The 15,639-nt window shown below is 39.4% G+C and overlaps 1 protein-coding gene across 2 annotated transcripts in view; it reads left to right on the forward strand.

The window, feature by feature from the left end:
* The window catches only part of STAMBPL1 (STAM binding protein like 1), a 49,302-nt gene that overhangs the window by 16,458 nt on the left and 17,205 nt on the right, over nucleotides 1–15,639 (forward strand). For both annotated transcript variants that reach the window (XM_060768764.2, XM_060768763.2), the window contains exons 2-3: nucleotides 9,633–9,717; nucleotides 12,288–12,505. In XM_060768764.2, the coding sequence (XP_060624747.2) occupies nucleotides 9,637–9,717; nucleotides 12,288–12,505 (299 nt within the window). In that variant the 5' untranslated portion in view covers nucleotides 9,633–9,636. The remainder of the gene's footprint in view (nucleotides 1–9,632; nucleotides 9,718–12,287; nucleotides 12,506–15,639) is intronic.

Genomic DNA, 15,639 nt, shown 5'->3' on the forward strand with positions numbered 1-15,639 from the left:
TCTCCACACTCACATGTCATGGATTCCACTTTGTTGCCCCATTTCTTAAGATTGGCTCTCAATCTTGTGGTGCCAGAGCGTAGTCTGTTTAGCGCCTTCCAAGTCGCCCAGTTTTGTGTGTGCCCAGGAGGGATTCTCTCATTTGGTATCAGCCATTGATTTGAGCTTGCCACTTTTGGACTCTCGCTTGCTGAGGTGTTCCAGCAGTTGCTCATAATGACTTCAGCAAAAGCTGAGGGGAAATAGAACACAGATAGATGTGACTAGACTACATGTTTGTCTCTTCTTCTCCTGGCTCAGTAGCTTGTTGCCTTTTCTGCCTAGTGTTTTTTTTTCTTGCACACACAAACAACAAAGTCTGATTATTTTTTATTTATTCCGTGTCAAAAGCATTGCATAATAAATAAGTTTAAAAACTGATAAATTAAAGGGATCACAAGCAAGTGGAGCCCCCAGTGTCACAATGGGTTTAACCCTTGTACTGTTGACTGACATGGCAGTGGTTCAAATCCGGGGAGAGCGGGTTGAGCTCCTTCTGTCAGCTTCAGCTCCCCATACAGGGACATGAGAGAAGCCTCCAATAAGGATGGTAAAACATCAAAAACATTGGGGCATCCCCTGGGCAACCAATTCTCTCACACCAGAAGCAACTTGCAGTTTCTCAAATTGCTCCTGACATGGGAAGAAAAAAAACATAAGCAACTAAATAGTTTTAGACCAAAAATGGGCAACACTGACTGCATTGTCTGTAGCTTTAAACCATTCTTCCTCTGTACATGAGGCAGGACATTGTGGGCTAGCATACAGATGCTGAGTTTCTTGTTGTGTTCCACAGTCACACAAGGTGGAGGATCCTTCTAGGTAGTGCCATTTTACGAGGTTGTCTTTTGATCTGCCAACTCCACTTCTGAATCTATTCAGGGACTTACAAGTAGTCTGATGGTAGATATTAGGCCTGGGTGGTTTCGTTTCGTTAATTCGTAATTCGTTAATAATTCGTTAATTTTTCCAATTACAAAACAATAACGAACCCTTCTGGAGCAATCATTAAAAAAACGAATTTTTAAACACGTTTTGTAAATGCTTCGTATTTCGTTATTGTATTCGTTTTGTTATTGTTCAGAGGTCGTTTCGTTATTATTTCCGCATGTCTGGGCCAGTTTTATGGTTTAATTAGTGAAAAAAATTTATAATATCACACCAACAGTCAAGAACAGAGGGAGAGGGAAGCTTCAGAAGTTTTTGGAGGCTTTTTAGCGTATTTTGCGGTCGCGTCCACCATTAACGAATCGATTCGTTATTGTTTCGGAAATCGAGTCGTTATTTTTTTACCATTTACGAAATTTCGTAAATATCGAACTTTTTAAAAGGAAAATTTTGTAATTATTTTAAATATCGAAACAGAAAAACCCCCCAAATACAAATCGATTTTAGAAACAAATTTTTGCGTTGTTACCCAGGCCTAGTAGATATTATGCAAATGAGTACATGCTCTCTTAAAACTGACTTAAAATATACTGGCATCGAATCTTGCTGCCTTTTTCCTACTGGTTGATTTTATCCCTTCATAATGACTTCAGCAAAGTCTAGTGAAAGCCAAACATGCAGATTTTCCTTGTTCTTTATCTCTTGCTCTAATTTCAAAAACTCATTGCTTTTCCCCACTTGGATGTTTTATTTTCTATAGTAACTTTTACCAAAGGCTGATAGAAAAAAAAGCCTGCGGATAAAATCATATTTCAAAGTTTCACTTCTTTATATACTAGTTGAAAAGCATGCAACATGTCCCCTGCTCCACCTGACAGCTGTTTCGTTGCTCATGGCAACTTTAACAAAAGGCTGATAGGAAGAAGAAAAAACCATGCCGATGACATGCTGTTCTCTCAGAACATCACCACCTGGTCTGATGAATCATAAGCTTGTTGCCTCCCTACCTGGATCTTTCTCCTTACATTGATCTCCTCAAAAGCTCATAAAAGAAAATTCACAGATGAGTTCCTGCTATTCCACACCATGGAAAAGTGGCTAGTGCACAACTGGCATTCTAAACCATTGCAACCAAGCAACAGAGACATTTTCCAGATACTCCACTTAGGCAGAAAAAAATGAAATGCAAAGATACAGAATGAGGGATACCTGGCTCAATAGCAGTGAAAAAGATCTTGGCGTCCTTGTGGACAACAAGTGAAACATGAGCCAACAATGTCATGCGGTGGCAAAAATACCCAATGGGATTCTGGCCTGGATTAATAGGAGTATAGTGTCAAGATCCAGGGGAGGTATGCTACGCTGAAACAATATGTCCAACTCCAGGCACTGCAATTTAAGGGAGATGTTGACAAGCTGGAATGTGTCCAGAGGAGGGAGACTCAAATGGAGAACAAGCCTATGAGGAGCGGCTTAAAGAGCTGGGCATGTTTAGCCTGCAGAAGAGAAGGCTGAGAGAAGATATATGATAGCCATGTGTAAATACGTGAGAGGAAGTCATTGGGAGGAGTGAGCAAGCTTGTTTTCTGCTGCCCTGGAGACTGGGACATGGAACAATGGCTTCAAACTGCAGGAAAGGAGATTTCACCTGAACATTTGGAGAAACTTCCTAACTGTGAGAGCTGTTCAGCAGTGGAACTCTCTGCCCTGGAGTGTGGTGGAGGCTCCTTTGTTAGAGGCTTTTAAACAGAGGCTGGATGGCCATCTGTTGGGGTGCTTTGAATGTGATTTTCCTGCTTCTTGGCAGGGGGGTTGGACTGGATGCTCCACGAGGTCTCTTCCAACTCTATGAGTCTATGAACTGTCAGAATAGAAAAGATCATTGATTAGCAATCATGATCTAATTGCATTTGATGTGTAGAGATCAGCTCATGTGATCTGAAAGTAGAGTTTCCAAGGAGAAATGTAGGATATTCCAGAAGATAATTTTATGTATAATTAACAGAATTCTTTTTTTTACATTATTACGCATGTAATAAATATTTTTTTCAAATATGTGAGTATGCTTTTTTTTAAGTCAAATGCCAAACCATTTCCCCCTTCTAAACTAGGCAAAGTCTACGTTTGACCCTCAGTGCTCCCAAACTTTTCACTCCAAAATTTTCCTAAACACTTCTTAGGGCTTTTGGAGGGGCAGTTCAACCACATTTAACCATTACACCAGAAGCGACTTGCATTTTCTCAAGTTGCTTCTTACATAATTAAAAAAAACCCTTTTAGCCACTTTGTGCTGGTCACAGGCCTCTCCTATGCCTAAAATATTTGGCGAGGAAAGTGATGGAAGTTCCCCTGTGTTACCTGAGGGCTTTTTTTTGGGGGGGGGGGAGTATATGCAGCATTTCATGGTCCCCTAGTGAGACCCATTTGACCAACCCATTTGGTCTATGGCAGTGACAAAATGGTATCTCAAAGGCCATAAAATCCATGTATGTATGGCGGCAGAATTTGTATTAAACTTACCATGAGAGCATCTCGGGCATCTTGCTCAGCTCTTTCTCCACCATCAGATTATTTAGACTCCTGTGTGTTGGGTATTGTATTAATTTTGAGGACGATGGTGCATAGTGGGATAATTGGATAATGTCAGTTTTGTGATAGTTGAAGGATGCTAATTGTTAGTTGCTTTTGAAAACAACGTGCCAATTTATAAACGCAGATGTCTTCTGTTTAGAATAGAGATGATGTAAGTAGGCTGTACTGGAATTATTCTTGCACAGCCTATAAATAGTCTATCGTTATACTCGCTTTTCAAAAGCAGCAAAACAATAATGCAAGTTTCCATTGAAATCGAAAGTTTTGATTGCTGGATTTGGGTAAGAATATTTGGCTTCCATTGAAAATTGAAAGAAAATGGCTGCTTATTAAAAGGGTTATTCAAAACCTTTGTATACCTACGTACTCTACTCCAAGTATATGGTATCTTGCTAGAGCTCTGATCTGATGACCTACTGTATGTACCACCTTTTCTATGCCTCTATGAAATCAAAACAACAGTAAACCAAAAAACCTAGTACAGTACGATTCCTATATCTCTAGGGGATATATTACTGGACATTCCATGAAAAATAGTGAACCTTATTGAAATTATGGACTTCTGGCCCAATAATACCATAGAGTCATGCTATAGGAGCTTGAAAATGCCTAGAAATGACATCTTTTGTCAGATATGGATAAATTAAAATGCACATAGCAATCCCATGGATATAGAGGTCATACTCTAAACCAGTGTTTCTCAAACTATGCTCCTCCAGATGTTTTGGACTTCAGCTCCCATAAATTATTTACGACATTTACATGCCACCCTTCTCACCCTGAACGGGACTCAGAGCGGCTTACAAGGTATATATTACATAAAATATATTATATTATTAGCATAGTACAATATCAGCATTAAACATTGCTATATTGCACCGTACCACTATATCGTAATATTATTACGATATAGTGTAATATAAATATATTAATGTAATATAAATATATTATTATAATATCATATTATTATTATTATTATTATTATTATTATATTGCATTACATTATAATATTATAAATGTCCATTTACAGGAACCCTTTCAGGAGTCTCCCTCCCCCCCACAGAAATCCCACACAGTTTACCAGCTGTTAGGAATTGTGGGAGCTGAAGTCCAAAATATCTGGGTGATCACAGTTTGAGAATCTCTGCTCTATACAAATGTGGCACAATTATAAATACGTCAAAACACTTCACTGTCATCTATCAAGGTTTAATTCTACCATCCTAATAAGAGCCTGAAGCACATTTTACCCCAAAGGAACATTTTCAGTTTATTTCCCTCCAAATCCTGGAAGATAATTCAAGCATTTGATTGGAATCCACCATTAAATTCATATTGCTGTAATCAAATCTTGGTCAGCATTGATACAGTTGCTAGGATGATTTATAGATGTTTCTGTAAGTGGAGCTGATCATCAGGAAATAATGTTTTGGATAGTTGCCAGAGCTGGAAAAGTAAAATCGATCACTTACCCATAGCTGAGGTGATCTATAGAGACACTCGCTGGAACACCTCAGCAAGCGAGAGTCCAAAAGTGGCAGGCTCAAACCCAGCACCTCAATCAGTGGCTGATACCAAATGAGAGACTCCCTCCTGGGCATACACAAAACTGGGTGATTTGGAAGGCGCTGAACAGACTGTGCTCTGGCACCACGAGATGCAGAGCCAACCTTAAGAAATGGGGCTACAAAGTGGAATCCACAACATGTGAGTGTGGAGAAGAGCAAACCACAGACCACCTACTGCGATGCAACCTGAGCCCTGCCACATGCACAATGGACCTTCTTGCAGCAACACCAGAGGCACTCCCAAGTGGCCAGCTACTGGTCAAAGGACATTTAATAGAATACCAAGTCTGCAAACTTCGGGGTTTGTTTGTTTGTTTTTAATGCAATAAAACTGTTTTGGTTCACTCCTGACATGATAAATAAACCCATAGCTAAGGAAGCTTGTAAGATAGTTGTGTGTCTTTGTTTGTTTTCTTGTGGTTGCAAAATGATTTGGTAGCCTACCAGATTTTACTATATTATAGAACTCCAATTACCCCTTATAAGCATAGCCGGGAATGAAAAATGTTGAGAGTTGCAGTTCAACAACATTTGGAAGCTTGTATGAATCTTATCCCTGTCCTAGGAGACACATGACCTGTTTGTAAGAAAAGAAAGCCTTGGTAGCACTGTCCTTGCAATTTCTCATTGCTTGAGGAACATGAAACTGGGAAACATTTCCTTGTCAAACTCCAGTTTTTTAGATGGCCATGAAAGTGTTTGTATGTGTTTTTCTTTAGTGTCTAAAAAGTCATATTTTCCCTTCATCTTATCATTTCTCATGTTTCTAATTTCATGTGTCAATTCTTAGTCATTTCCCTAAACCTGCTGGAGAGCAGGTGGTGGAACAAATGAGGTTTGAAAATTGAAACCTTTTGCATATATTAGTTCCTCTTTTCAAATCCTCGAGAAAATTAATTTTGATGTCTTGGGGTTAGAGTGGAGCTACCTAGCTCACAGGTCTTATTTGCAAAATAAGGATTATAACCTCTTGATTGTTCATCTAGATAACAACCATGGTTTATATGAAGAAGGGATAAAAATCGTAGGTGATGAGATATGGAGTCACAGGTTTCAGAAGAGAACTGGGGACTGCACATTGAAAAGAAATCTCAGTGATATACAATAACGTTGCACTATAACAAAAGCTGGAAAATAAAATTCAAAAGGAGGAAAAATAACCACATGAGTCATATCTATATAAATTAAAATGTAATGTTTGTTTGTGGGATTAACATAACTCAAAAACTACTGGACGAATTGCCACCAAATTTGGCCACAAGACACCTACTAACCCAAAGAGTGATCATCACTAAAAACAAAATTGATTTTGTCATTTGGGAGTTGTAGTTGCTGGGATTTATAGTTAACTTACAATCAAAGAGCATTCTGAACTCCACCAATGATGGAATTGAACCAAACATGGCACAAAAAACTCCCATGACCAACAGAAAACACTAGAAGGGTTTGGTGGGCATTGACCTTGAGTTTGGGAATTGTGGTCCACTTGCATCCAGAGAGCACTGTGGACTCAAAACAATTATAGATCTGGACCAAACTTGGCACAAATACTCCATATTCCCAAATATGAACACAGATGGAGTTTGGGAAAAATAGACCTTGACATTTGGGAGTTATAGTTGCAGGGATTTATAGTTCACCTACAATCAAAGAGCATTCTGGACCCCACCAACGAATGAATTTGGCCAAACTTCCCACACAGAACCCCATGACCAACAGGAAATACTGTGATTTCTGGTAGTCTTTAGTGACCCTTTTGAAACCCCCTTTGCGACCCCCTCAGGAGTCCTGACCCCGAGCCATCCAGTCCAACTCCCTTCACCAGGGCAAGAAAACATAATCAAAGCCCTCCTGACAAAGAGCCAGACAAAGGCAAAGGCCTTCCCAAAAAATCCACTCTGAGGCCCTCCACAGAGATAAAGTGGAATATAAATAGTGTATTGTACTGTATTATTATTTATATATTTTCTATATATCATTCTTTTTTAATGTTGCAAGCATTATTTGATCTTCTTTTTATTGGATCACAGATGGGGAAATATTATTTTGCCAGTAATGAAGTATGGTATTAATCTTTCAGCAGTCAAAAGGGCACAAAAATCACTTCCTTTGACCATTTGTTAATTTCCAAGGGTAAATCATTCAAAACAGTGTGAATGTCCCTGAACATCAAAGAACATTCCAAAAGTAAATTTGCTCATTTAATTATGTCCTCCTGAACTGTAGCTACTATGTACCAACTCCAAAATGTATGAATTAAGAAAACATTAGTAGTATTACATCCCAAACAATTTGCTGATTTAGAAGACACTTTCTTGGACAGATATTATAGAAACCAATTTATCTAGAAGAGCAGTTTCTGCTGGATAAGATCATTGAAGGTGTAGGTTTTCAAATCAATAGCTATGCTTTAATCAAAACTGGATGTTCTAATTCTCTATTTCATTATTGCTGTTAACCTCACATACACTGTATTTACTTATACAGGTTGAGTATCCCTTATCTCAGACACAGGCAAACTTGGGCCCTCCAGGTGTTTTGGACTTTAACTCCAACCATTCCTAACAGCTAGAAGGCTGTTAGGAATGGTGGGAGTTGAAGTCCAGAATACTTGGAGGGCCCAAGTTTGCCCATGCCTGCCTTATCTGAAAGGCTTAGGAACCAAAATGTTAAGTATTTCGGATTGTTTTGATTTTGTGATACTCGTATTTGTACATATATGTGCATAATGAGCTATAATTCTATATAACCTTTTAAATAGCTTTGGGCATGAAAAAAAGTGTGTGTGCACTGAGCCATCAGAAAGCAAAGGCATCAATATCTCAACTAGTGTCTCATAGTATCTCAATTAGGATCAGTATCTCATCAGTATCTCAATGGGATAGAAATAAAGTTTTACTTACCCAAGTGGAGACAGTATTGTATTTTGGAGTATTTTGGATTTCCAGCTAAGGGTTTCTCAAACTGGAGAGAAGATATGTATTATTGATTTGGTTACTTGGTTGATCTTAGTTGATGTCTCTAAAATGAACACGACCATCTAGTGCCATTCAGACAAATTCCTAGCAGTGTACAATAGGCTTATGTGCATGGTCACACCAGTGGAGGATCCAGCGAAAGTTATACAAGTTCATGGTTTCCATTTTAGTTTTCTATCTGGGGAATCAAAATAGTTTAGCGTAGTCCTTTATTTCTCGTGTCAGGGCAGCTAGTCAATTATATTACATTTATAACAGAACAAAGCAAACAAACAGAGAAAATACAAAATGTGTGAGTTTGGTAGTTGATTAAATGTCCTTTGACCAGTATCTGGCCATTTGGAGTGCTTCTGATGTTGCTGCAAGAAGGTCCTCCATTGTACATGTGGCTGGGCTCAGGTTGCATTGCAGCAGGTGGTCAGTGGTTTGCTCCTCTCCGCACTCGCATGTCGAGGATTCCACTTTGTAGCCCCATTTCTGAAGGTTGGCTCTGCATCTCGTGGTGCCAGAGCGCAGTCTGTTCAGTGCCTTCCAAGTCGCCCAGTCCTCTGTGTGCCCAGGAGGGAGTCTCTCATTTGGTATCAACCATTGGTTGAGGTTCTAGGTTTGAGCCTGCCACTTTTGGACTCTCACTTGCTGAGGTGTTCCAGCAAGTGTCTCTGTAGATCTTAGAAAACTATGTCTGGATTTAAGTCGTTGACGTGCTGGCTGATACCTAAACAGGGGATGAGCTGGAGATGTTTCTGCCTTGGTCCTTTCACTATTGGCTGCCACTTCCCAGCGGATGTCAGGTGGTGCGATACCAGCTAGACAGTGTAATTTCTCCAGGGGTGTAGGGCGCAGACATCCCGTGATAATGCAGCATGTCTCATTAAGAGCCACATCCACTGTTTTAGTGTGGTGAGATGTGTTCCACACTGGGCATGCATACTCAGCAGCAGAGTAGCACAGCGCAAGGGCAGATGTCTTCACTGTATCTGGTTGTGATCCCCAGGTTGTGCCAGTCAGCTTTCATATGATATTGTTTCTAGCACCCACGTTTTGCTTGATGTTCAGGCAATGCTTCTTGTAGGTAAGAGCACGGTCCAGAGTGACTCCCAGGTATTTGGGTGTGCTGCAATGCTCCAGTGGGATTCCTTCCCAGGTGATCTTCAGAGCTCGGGATGCTTGTCTGTTCTTGAGATGAAAGGCACATGTCTGTGTTTTAGATGGGTTGGGGATCAGCTGGTTTTCCCTGTAGTAGGCAGTAAGAGCACCTAGAGCTTCGGAAAGCTTCTGTTCTACCATCTCAAAGCTCCCTGCTTGAGCAGTAATCTCAATCCAGAAGCAACCAGCATGCAAGCGTAGTCCTGATTATGAATTAGTGCAAATGTTATGTGTTTCTAAAAACAAAGATTGCTTTGGTACAGTTGATGAGAGAATCGGTGACAAATCATCAGCATATGATAAATCGTCAGTATATTTCTGTGGAATGCCTTCATTGGCTAATAATTTGTGATTAATACATTTGATCTGATTACTGTTGCTATTGAGTGTTACATATATATTTTCCTCTTCTGTTTTGTAGCCAGATGGAAGGATTGGAAAGAAACAGTAAGCTTAGTCTGCCAGCACCAAGTAACATGGAACAGCCAATCACTGTGAGTTCCTTGGTAAGTAGTACTGAGGACAAATGCTCCATAATGCATGAAAAGCTGCTAATCACATATAAACATCTGTTTAGATGGAATAGATATTGGTGTGAGTACTTTTGTTTCCTTGTCAATGTATTGTGAACCATATTGTCCCTGCTTCTAAATTTGCAAGCATGTAAATCGTTTTTGTTAATTTTTTTAATTCAGCTGCTCTTTCTGTGAGTTTTTTGGATGTCCTCTTTTCCTGTCTCAGTTCTCAAACCTGTCTTACATGACTCTAGCAGCTTTTTAGGCTAAGGAGCTTATCTCAGGTAAACCACAATTACAGTAGGATAATAGCATCTTTGGCTGAGATTTATCACTTATCTTCTTCTGTTGTTCTCCCTGTGGGAGACTGTTTGGAAAGCATTCCTTTTACAAACACAAATAATCCATTAATGACCTCCTTTTGTAAATGAAAGGAGTCTCGCTATTCTTCTGTAATTGCAATTTATATGCCTCAAGTAATAAGGCCACAAATCTTCAACAGAGATCACTAAAGATCTTTAGAGTTCATTTAGACACATGATAGTTGATTAGTGGATGCTTTTGAGAAGATGTGGTCTTAATCTACTCTTTCTCTTCCATCCCATTTTCACAATAATACAGTGTACCATGCAAAATTATTTTCCCCACAGGCCCCTTACCCACAAGTCCTAAGTTGGGGGAAAGTCCGAATTCTATGATAGGATTTGGAATTTCCCCCTTATTTCTTTATTGTGTTAAAAGTGAATTGAGAATACAGTTACAATGTATAAAAAAACCACAAAGGAAGTTTAAAACTTGGCATTAAACTAAATTTCCTTTGACCAGAAGCTGGCCACCTTGTGTGCCTCTGGTGTCACTGTGAGAAGGTCCTCCATTATGGATGTAGCAGGGCTCAGAGTGCACTGTACTAAGTGGTCTATGGTTCCGCACTTACAGGTCATGGACTCCACTTTGTAGCCCCATTTCTTAAGATTGGCTCTGGATCTCGTGGTGCCAAAGCGTAATCTGTTCAGCACCTTCCATGTCGCCCAGTTTTTTTGTGTGCCCAGGAGGAAGTTTCTCATTTGGTATCAGCCACTGATTGAGGTTCTGGGTTTTAATCTGCCACTTTTGGTCTCTTGCTTGCTGAGGTGTTTCTGTGAGTATCTCTGTAGATCTTAGGAAGCTATTTCTTGATTTAAGCCATTGTCTTGCTGGCTGATATCCAAACAAAGGATGGGCTGGAGATATTGATGCCTTGGTCCTTTCATTACTGGCTACTACTACCCAACGGATGTCAGGTGGTGCAATACCGGCTAGACTTTGGGTAACATGGTGTTGTAGTTCAGCCAGCTGCTGCTGATGAGGGTTTTGGGGGTGCAGGGCATGATGGTTCTGCGGATGACCAGACAGAGGGGTTTTTGGAGCAAGATGTTGTTTCTGAGTGTGGGAATGAAATTGCTTTGAACGCTGACAGGTAGGGAAGGAAGGATAACATGAGCTAACGTGATAACATGTATTGCAGCCCTTAAATGAGAGAGAGGGCTGTTAGGATTTTAGATCAAGCAACGTCACTACTGGAGTGGGAAACTCCTGTCTTGTTCCTGGTTATGCTGTAAGCTCAAGGCCCAAGATTCCTAGTCAAGTTTTGCTTCCTGCTTAAAGGATTTACCTATGGATTCAAGGTCTTGTTTTGTTCCTTGTTTTCTGGATTAATGTTCAAGTTTTCATTCTTGTTTTTGGGATTTACTTTTTGCCTGTGGGGTTTGCTTTCTATATACACATGGATTTTTACTCTATTGTTTGTTTAAGGTGCTTCTGGCCCTTTCTTATATGTGTTTTATCAATAAACTGCTTATTACCACGACTAGGTTCCTGGTGACTGCTTTGAGCAAAGTGAACTCGTGCTGAAGTGCAAAACATGGGGCAATGCCACATTAAGATGATTTTGCCCAGTGTTACTGCATATCAGTCTCATGCGGAGTTTGGTCACAGCAAGCAGATCCTCATCTAAACTGACCTAACTGGGCAGTGCAAATGAAACCCATGTCAAGTTTTAGTTAGGTTCACATTTTCAAATATGTTCAGTTGACCTTCTTTCTGTTAGATCAAGTATGCGGCTATTAGCCAACATGAGTGCCCTCGAAGAGAAAGGCAGGGTATAACTAAAAATGATGATGATGATGATGATGATGATGATGATGATGATAATATGCTAAGTTTGATTTTGAAAATGCTGACTGAAAAGTTTAAAAGTTAAAACCCCCCAAAAAAATAAAAACAGCAGAGAAATGCACCATAATGAGCATTTAAAGGAGCTCACCACTAATCAGTTGCAAGGGACTTTGGAAGGAATGTAATTTTGAAATTGAGGTTTATTTTAATGTAAAGTTCCTTCATTATTATATATTGGTTTGAAGAAAGATTAATTAAAATTGTACCTCAAGATTTCACATTACTTTCTTGAATAAGGTCACATACACACACATATACGCACACATATGAGAGAAGAATGAATGAATGAATGAACCAATAGAGTCAGCCATCAAAGTGAAATGCAGTTTGTGATTCTGTTTTCACAGAAAAGGCTAGCAGCTGTACCTGACCACACAGATGTTTCGCTGAGCCCAGAAGAGCGTGTTCGTGCCTTAAGCAAGCTTGGTTGTAACATCACAATAAATGAAGACATCACACCACGGCGCTACTTTCGATCTGGAGTGGAAATGGAGCGCATGGCATCTGTATATATGGAAGAAGGAAATCTTGAAAATGCCTTTGTTCTCTACAATAAGTTTATAACGTAAGAACCAATCTAGAGATTATGCTTTTTGACTTGATTTTTTTAAAAATGGGGGGAAAACCAACCTGTCTTCCAAAATAATGACTTTTAAATTCAAGAACAACATACTGACATACTCATTTGTTGGTTCCTAAAAGCAACATGTTGTTTCTGATCTTGGATGTTAAGCAGGGCTAATTCTAGTTAGTACTTGGATGGAAGATTGTCAGTAAATACCAGATGCTATAGGCTATATAGTTCATAGGAAGGATTTGGCAATGGCCCCTCTTAAGACAGGAATGACATTGCCATAAATTGACAAGTGACTTGAATCACATAACAGGCACATTTGCTAAATTACATTCAAGTGGTGTTCTTAGGGGTAGAACATACAGTAGAGTCTTGCTTATCCAACATAAATGGGCCGGCAGAAGGTTGGATAAGCAAAAATGTTGGATAATAAGGAGGGATTGAGGAAAAGCATATTAAACATCAAGTTATGATTTTACTAATTAAGCACCAAAACATCATGTTTTACAACAAATTGACAGAAAATGCAGTTCAATATAAGGTAAAGTTATGTAGTAATAATTACTGTATTTACTAATTTAGCACCAAAACATTGCAATGTATTGAAACAGCTGTGGATACGGGCAGGAAACAGACTGCATTGGATAATGCAAAACACTGAATCAGCGATGGTTGGATAAGACTCTACTGTATTGGTACTGTTCAAAGATAGTGCCTTTTCCTTCACACAAACATTTATGATTTTGTCTACGACTTGGAAATAACGAATTAAAATAACTAGCCATTTGTATTTTAATCCTTATTAAAAACGAACGCATAACAAAGAAGGTAATTTCACTTTCCTTTTATTATGTAAATGTATCATTTTAATTATTTTACATTTTCAAGTGTATAGCATCATAAAAAGATGGAGGACTATCCTATGGTTTGGGTACTCAAACTTGATGCCACCTCATGCTTTAGGGTGGGTCTTGAGGTCAGAACAAGGGAATGTGGATTGTAGCACAGGGTCAGCAGCTTGTAGCATTTTTTTTTTTTAAAAAAAAATACAGTATGGCCTCCTGTACATGGGTTGGATGCTCATGGTTTCATTTATCCACATCCAACAAAATATGGCCTCTCTGGGCATTTTCTAGGTCCTCCAGTGCAACTATGATCATCTTTTAAGTCCTTTGTTTCAATAGAATTTGCTATTATCTGAGATTTTATGTATCCAATCCATGCAAAGTAGAGAAAAGGATCCTCTCCTCCCATAGACACAAGGATCATACTGTAACTACTCGTAATTTTAGTTACCTTTGAGAAACTGGCTCTGATTTTGTCCCTGAAAAGCTACTTAGTTTTGACCAGAATGTTTTGTACATTATAACAAAGGTAGTGCCACAGAGGTCTGTTCAAATATATATTTGAGACTCGTAGTGACATACAATGTAATCATTGCTGTGCTAACTGCCAACTTATAGTAAATGCATGCATTCTTCTTTTCAAAATAATATATAGAAGTGAGCCTGCCAATACAAACCAGAACCGTGTCTTCTTTCTCCTTCATAAAGACAATGTCTTGTCAAAATGCAAAACAATGGCAGCCTGCCAATTTCCATGTTCTGACTCCAGTTCATTAGTTGCCACTTGTCCGTTGTTTTCAGAAGCATCTTGAATTGGTTATAAATGTTAGTTTCACTATGATGTGAATTAGTTAGAGGATTCATTACAGCCTGCTAGGGCAACACTGGAATTACCCGAGCAACACTGGAATTTTGCTGTAACTGGAGTTTATAAAAACCTAGAAAAATGGAAGGTGAAAGATATATAATACTATGTAACACGATTTTTGTTCCTGGGTTATAAATGTCATTTTATAATTGGCTCTATCATAAAAACATGGAAAAGGTTTAATGGCACTCCAAGCAGTCATGCTGGCCACATGACCTGGGAGGCATCTATGAACAACACCAGCTCTTTTGCTTAAAAATGAATATGAGCACCACCACCCCAGAGTCGGACTTGACTAGACTTAATATCAAGGGAAAACCTTTGCCTTTACTTTAATTTTTTCAAATCAGGAACAGATACATCTATATTTTTTACATCTATATAAATAAAAATGTAATGTTCGTTTGTGGGATTTACATAACTCAAAAACCACTGGACGAATTGCCGCCAAACTTGGCCACAAGACACCTACTAACCCAAGGAGTGACCATCCTTGAAAAAAAATGATTTTGTCATTTGGGAGTTGTAGTTGCTGGGATTTATAGTTTACTTACAATCAAAGAGCACTCTGAACTCCACCAATGATGGAATTGAACCAAATTTGGACACAACATACCTAACAGGCCAACAAGTGACCATCACTTATAAAATACTGAAAAACACAGCAGAGGGGACTTAAGAAACCAAAAAAGCAAAAGGATGCAACAGTGCATGCGCAAAAACGACTCCCCCAGCAAACAGAACACACAATAGCATATCCACACTCTCTTCCGGACTACAGCTCCCAGCCTCCCCCCTAGACCAGGCCCTTTAGGAAAGGAGGATGATCCAAATGCACTGCTTCCAAGCTGCAAGCTTTCTTCTCCTTGGATTTCTTTGAGAGCATCCCAGTCCCTGCATATTTCCTATTCCTGGACTGCAACTCCCAGCAATCCTCCAGATAGATAGATTAGGTAGAGATAAATAGGTAGGTAGGTAGGTAGGTAGGTAGATGGATCGATCAGGAGGACTGCTGGGAGTTGCAGTCCAAGAATAGGTAGAGAAGGAAGAAAGGGGGGGAGAGGAAGGGAGAGAAAAGGGGGGAAGGAAGAAGAAGAGAAGGAAGGAAGGAGAGAAAGAAAGAAAAAAAGGGAAGGAAGGAGAGAGAAAGAAAGAAGAGAAAGAGGGAGGGAAGGTTGGCCACAGCAACATGTGGTGGGTGCAACTAGTAGTGTAATAAGAGGGTTTGGATGTCCACTGTTGAGGTTAAGCAGATGTTGTACACTTAGGACTTCCTAAAATCAGGATTCAGGCTTGATTTAGGAGTTTGTGCAGGACTCTGACTTAATCAGAGGTGCAGCTCTGGCTGCGTGAAAAAGTATGATTCCCCAACTCTGTTATTGTGATTTATATTGGCTTTTTCATTAATTCCT

This window comes from Anolis sagrei, chromosome 3, assembly GCF_037176765.1.
Source record: "Anolis sagrei isolate rAnoSag1 chromosome 3, rAnoSag1.mat, whole genome shotgun sequence".
Lineage (NCBI taxonomy): Eukaryota > Metazoa > Chordata > Lepidosauria > Squamata > Dactyloidae > Anolis > Anolis sagrei.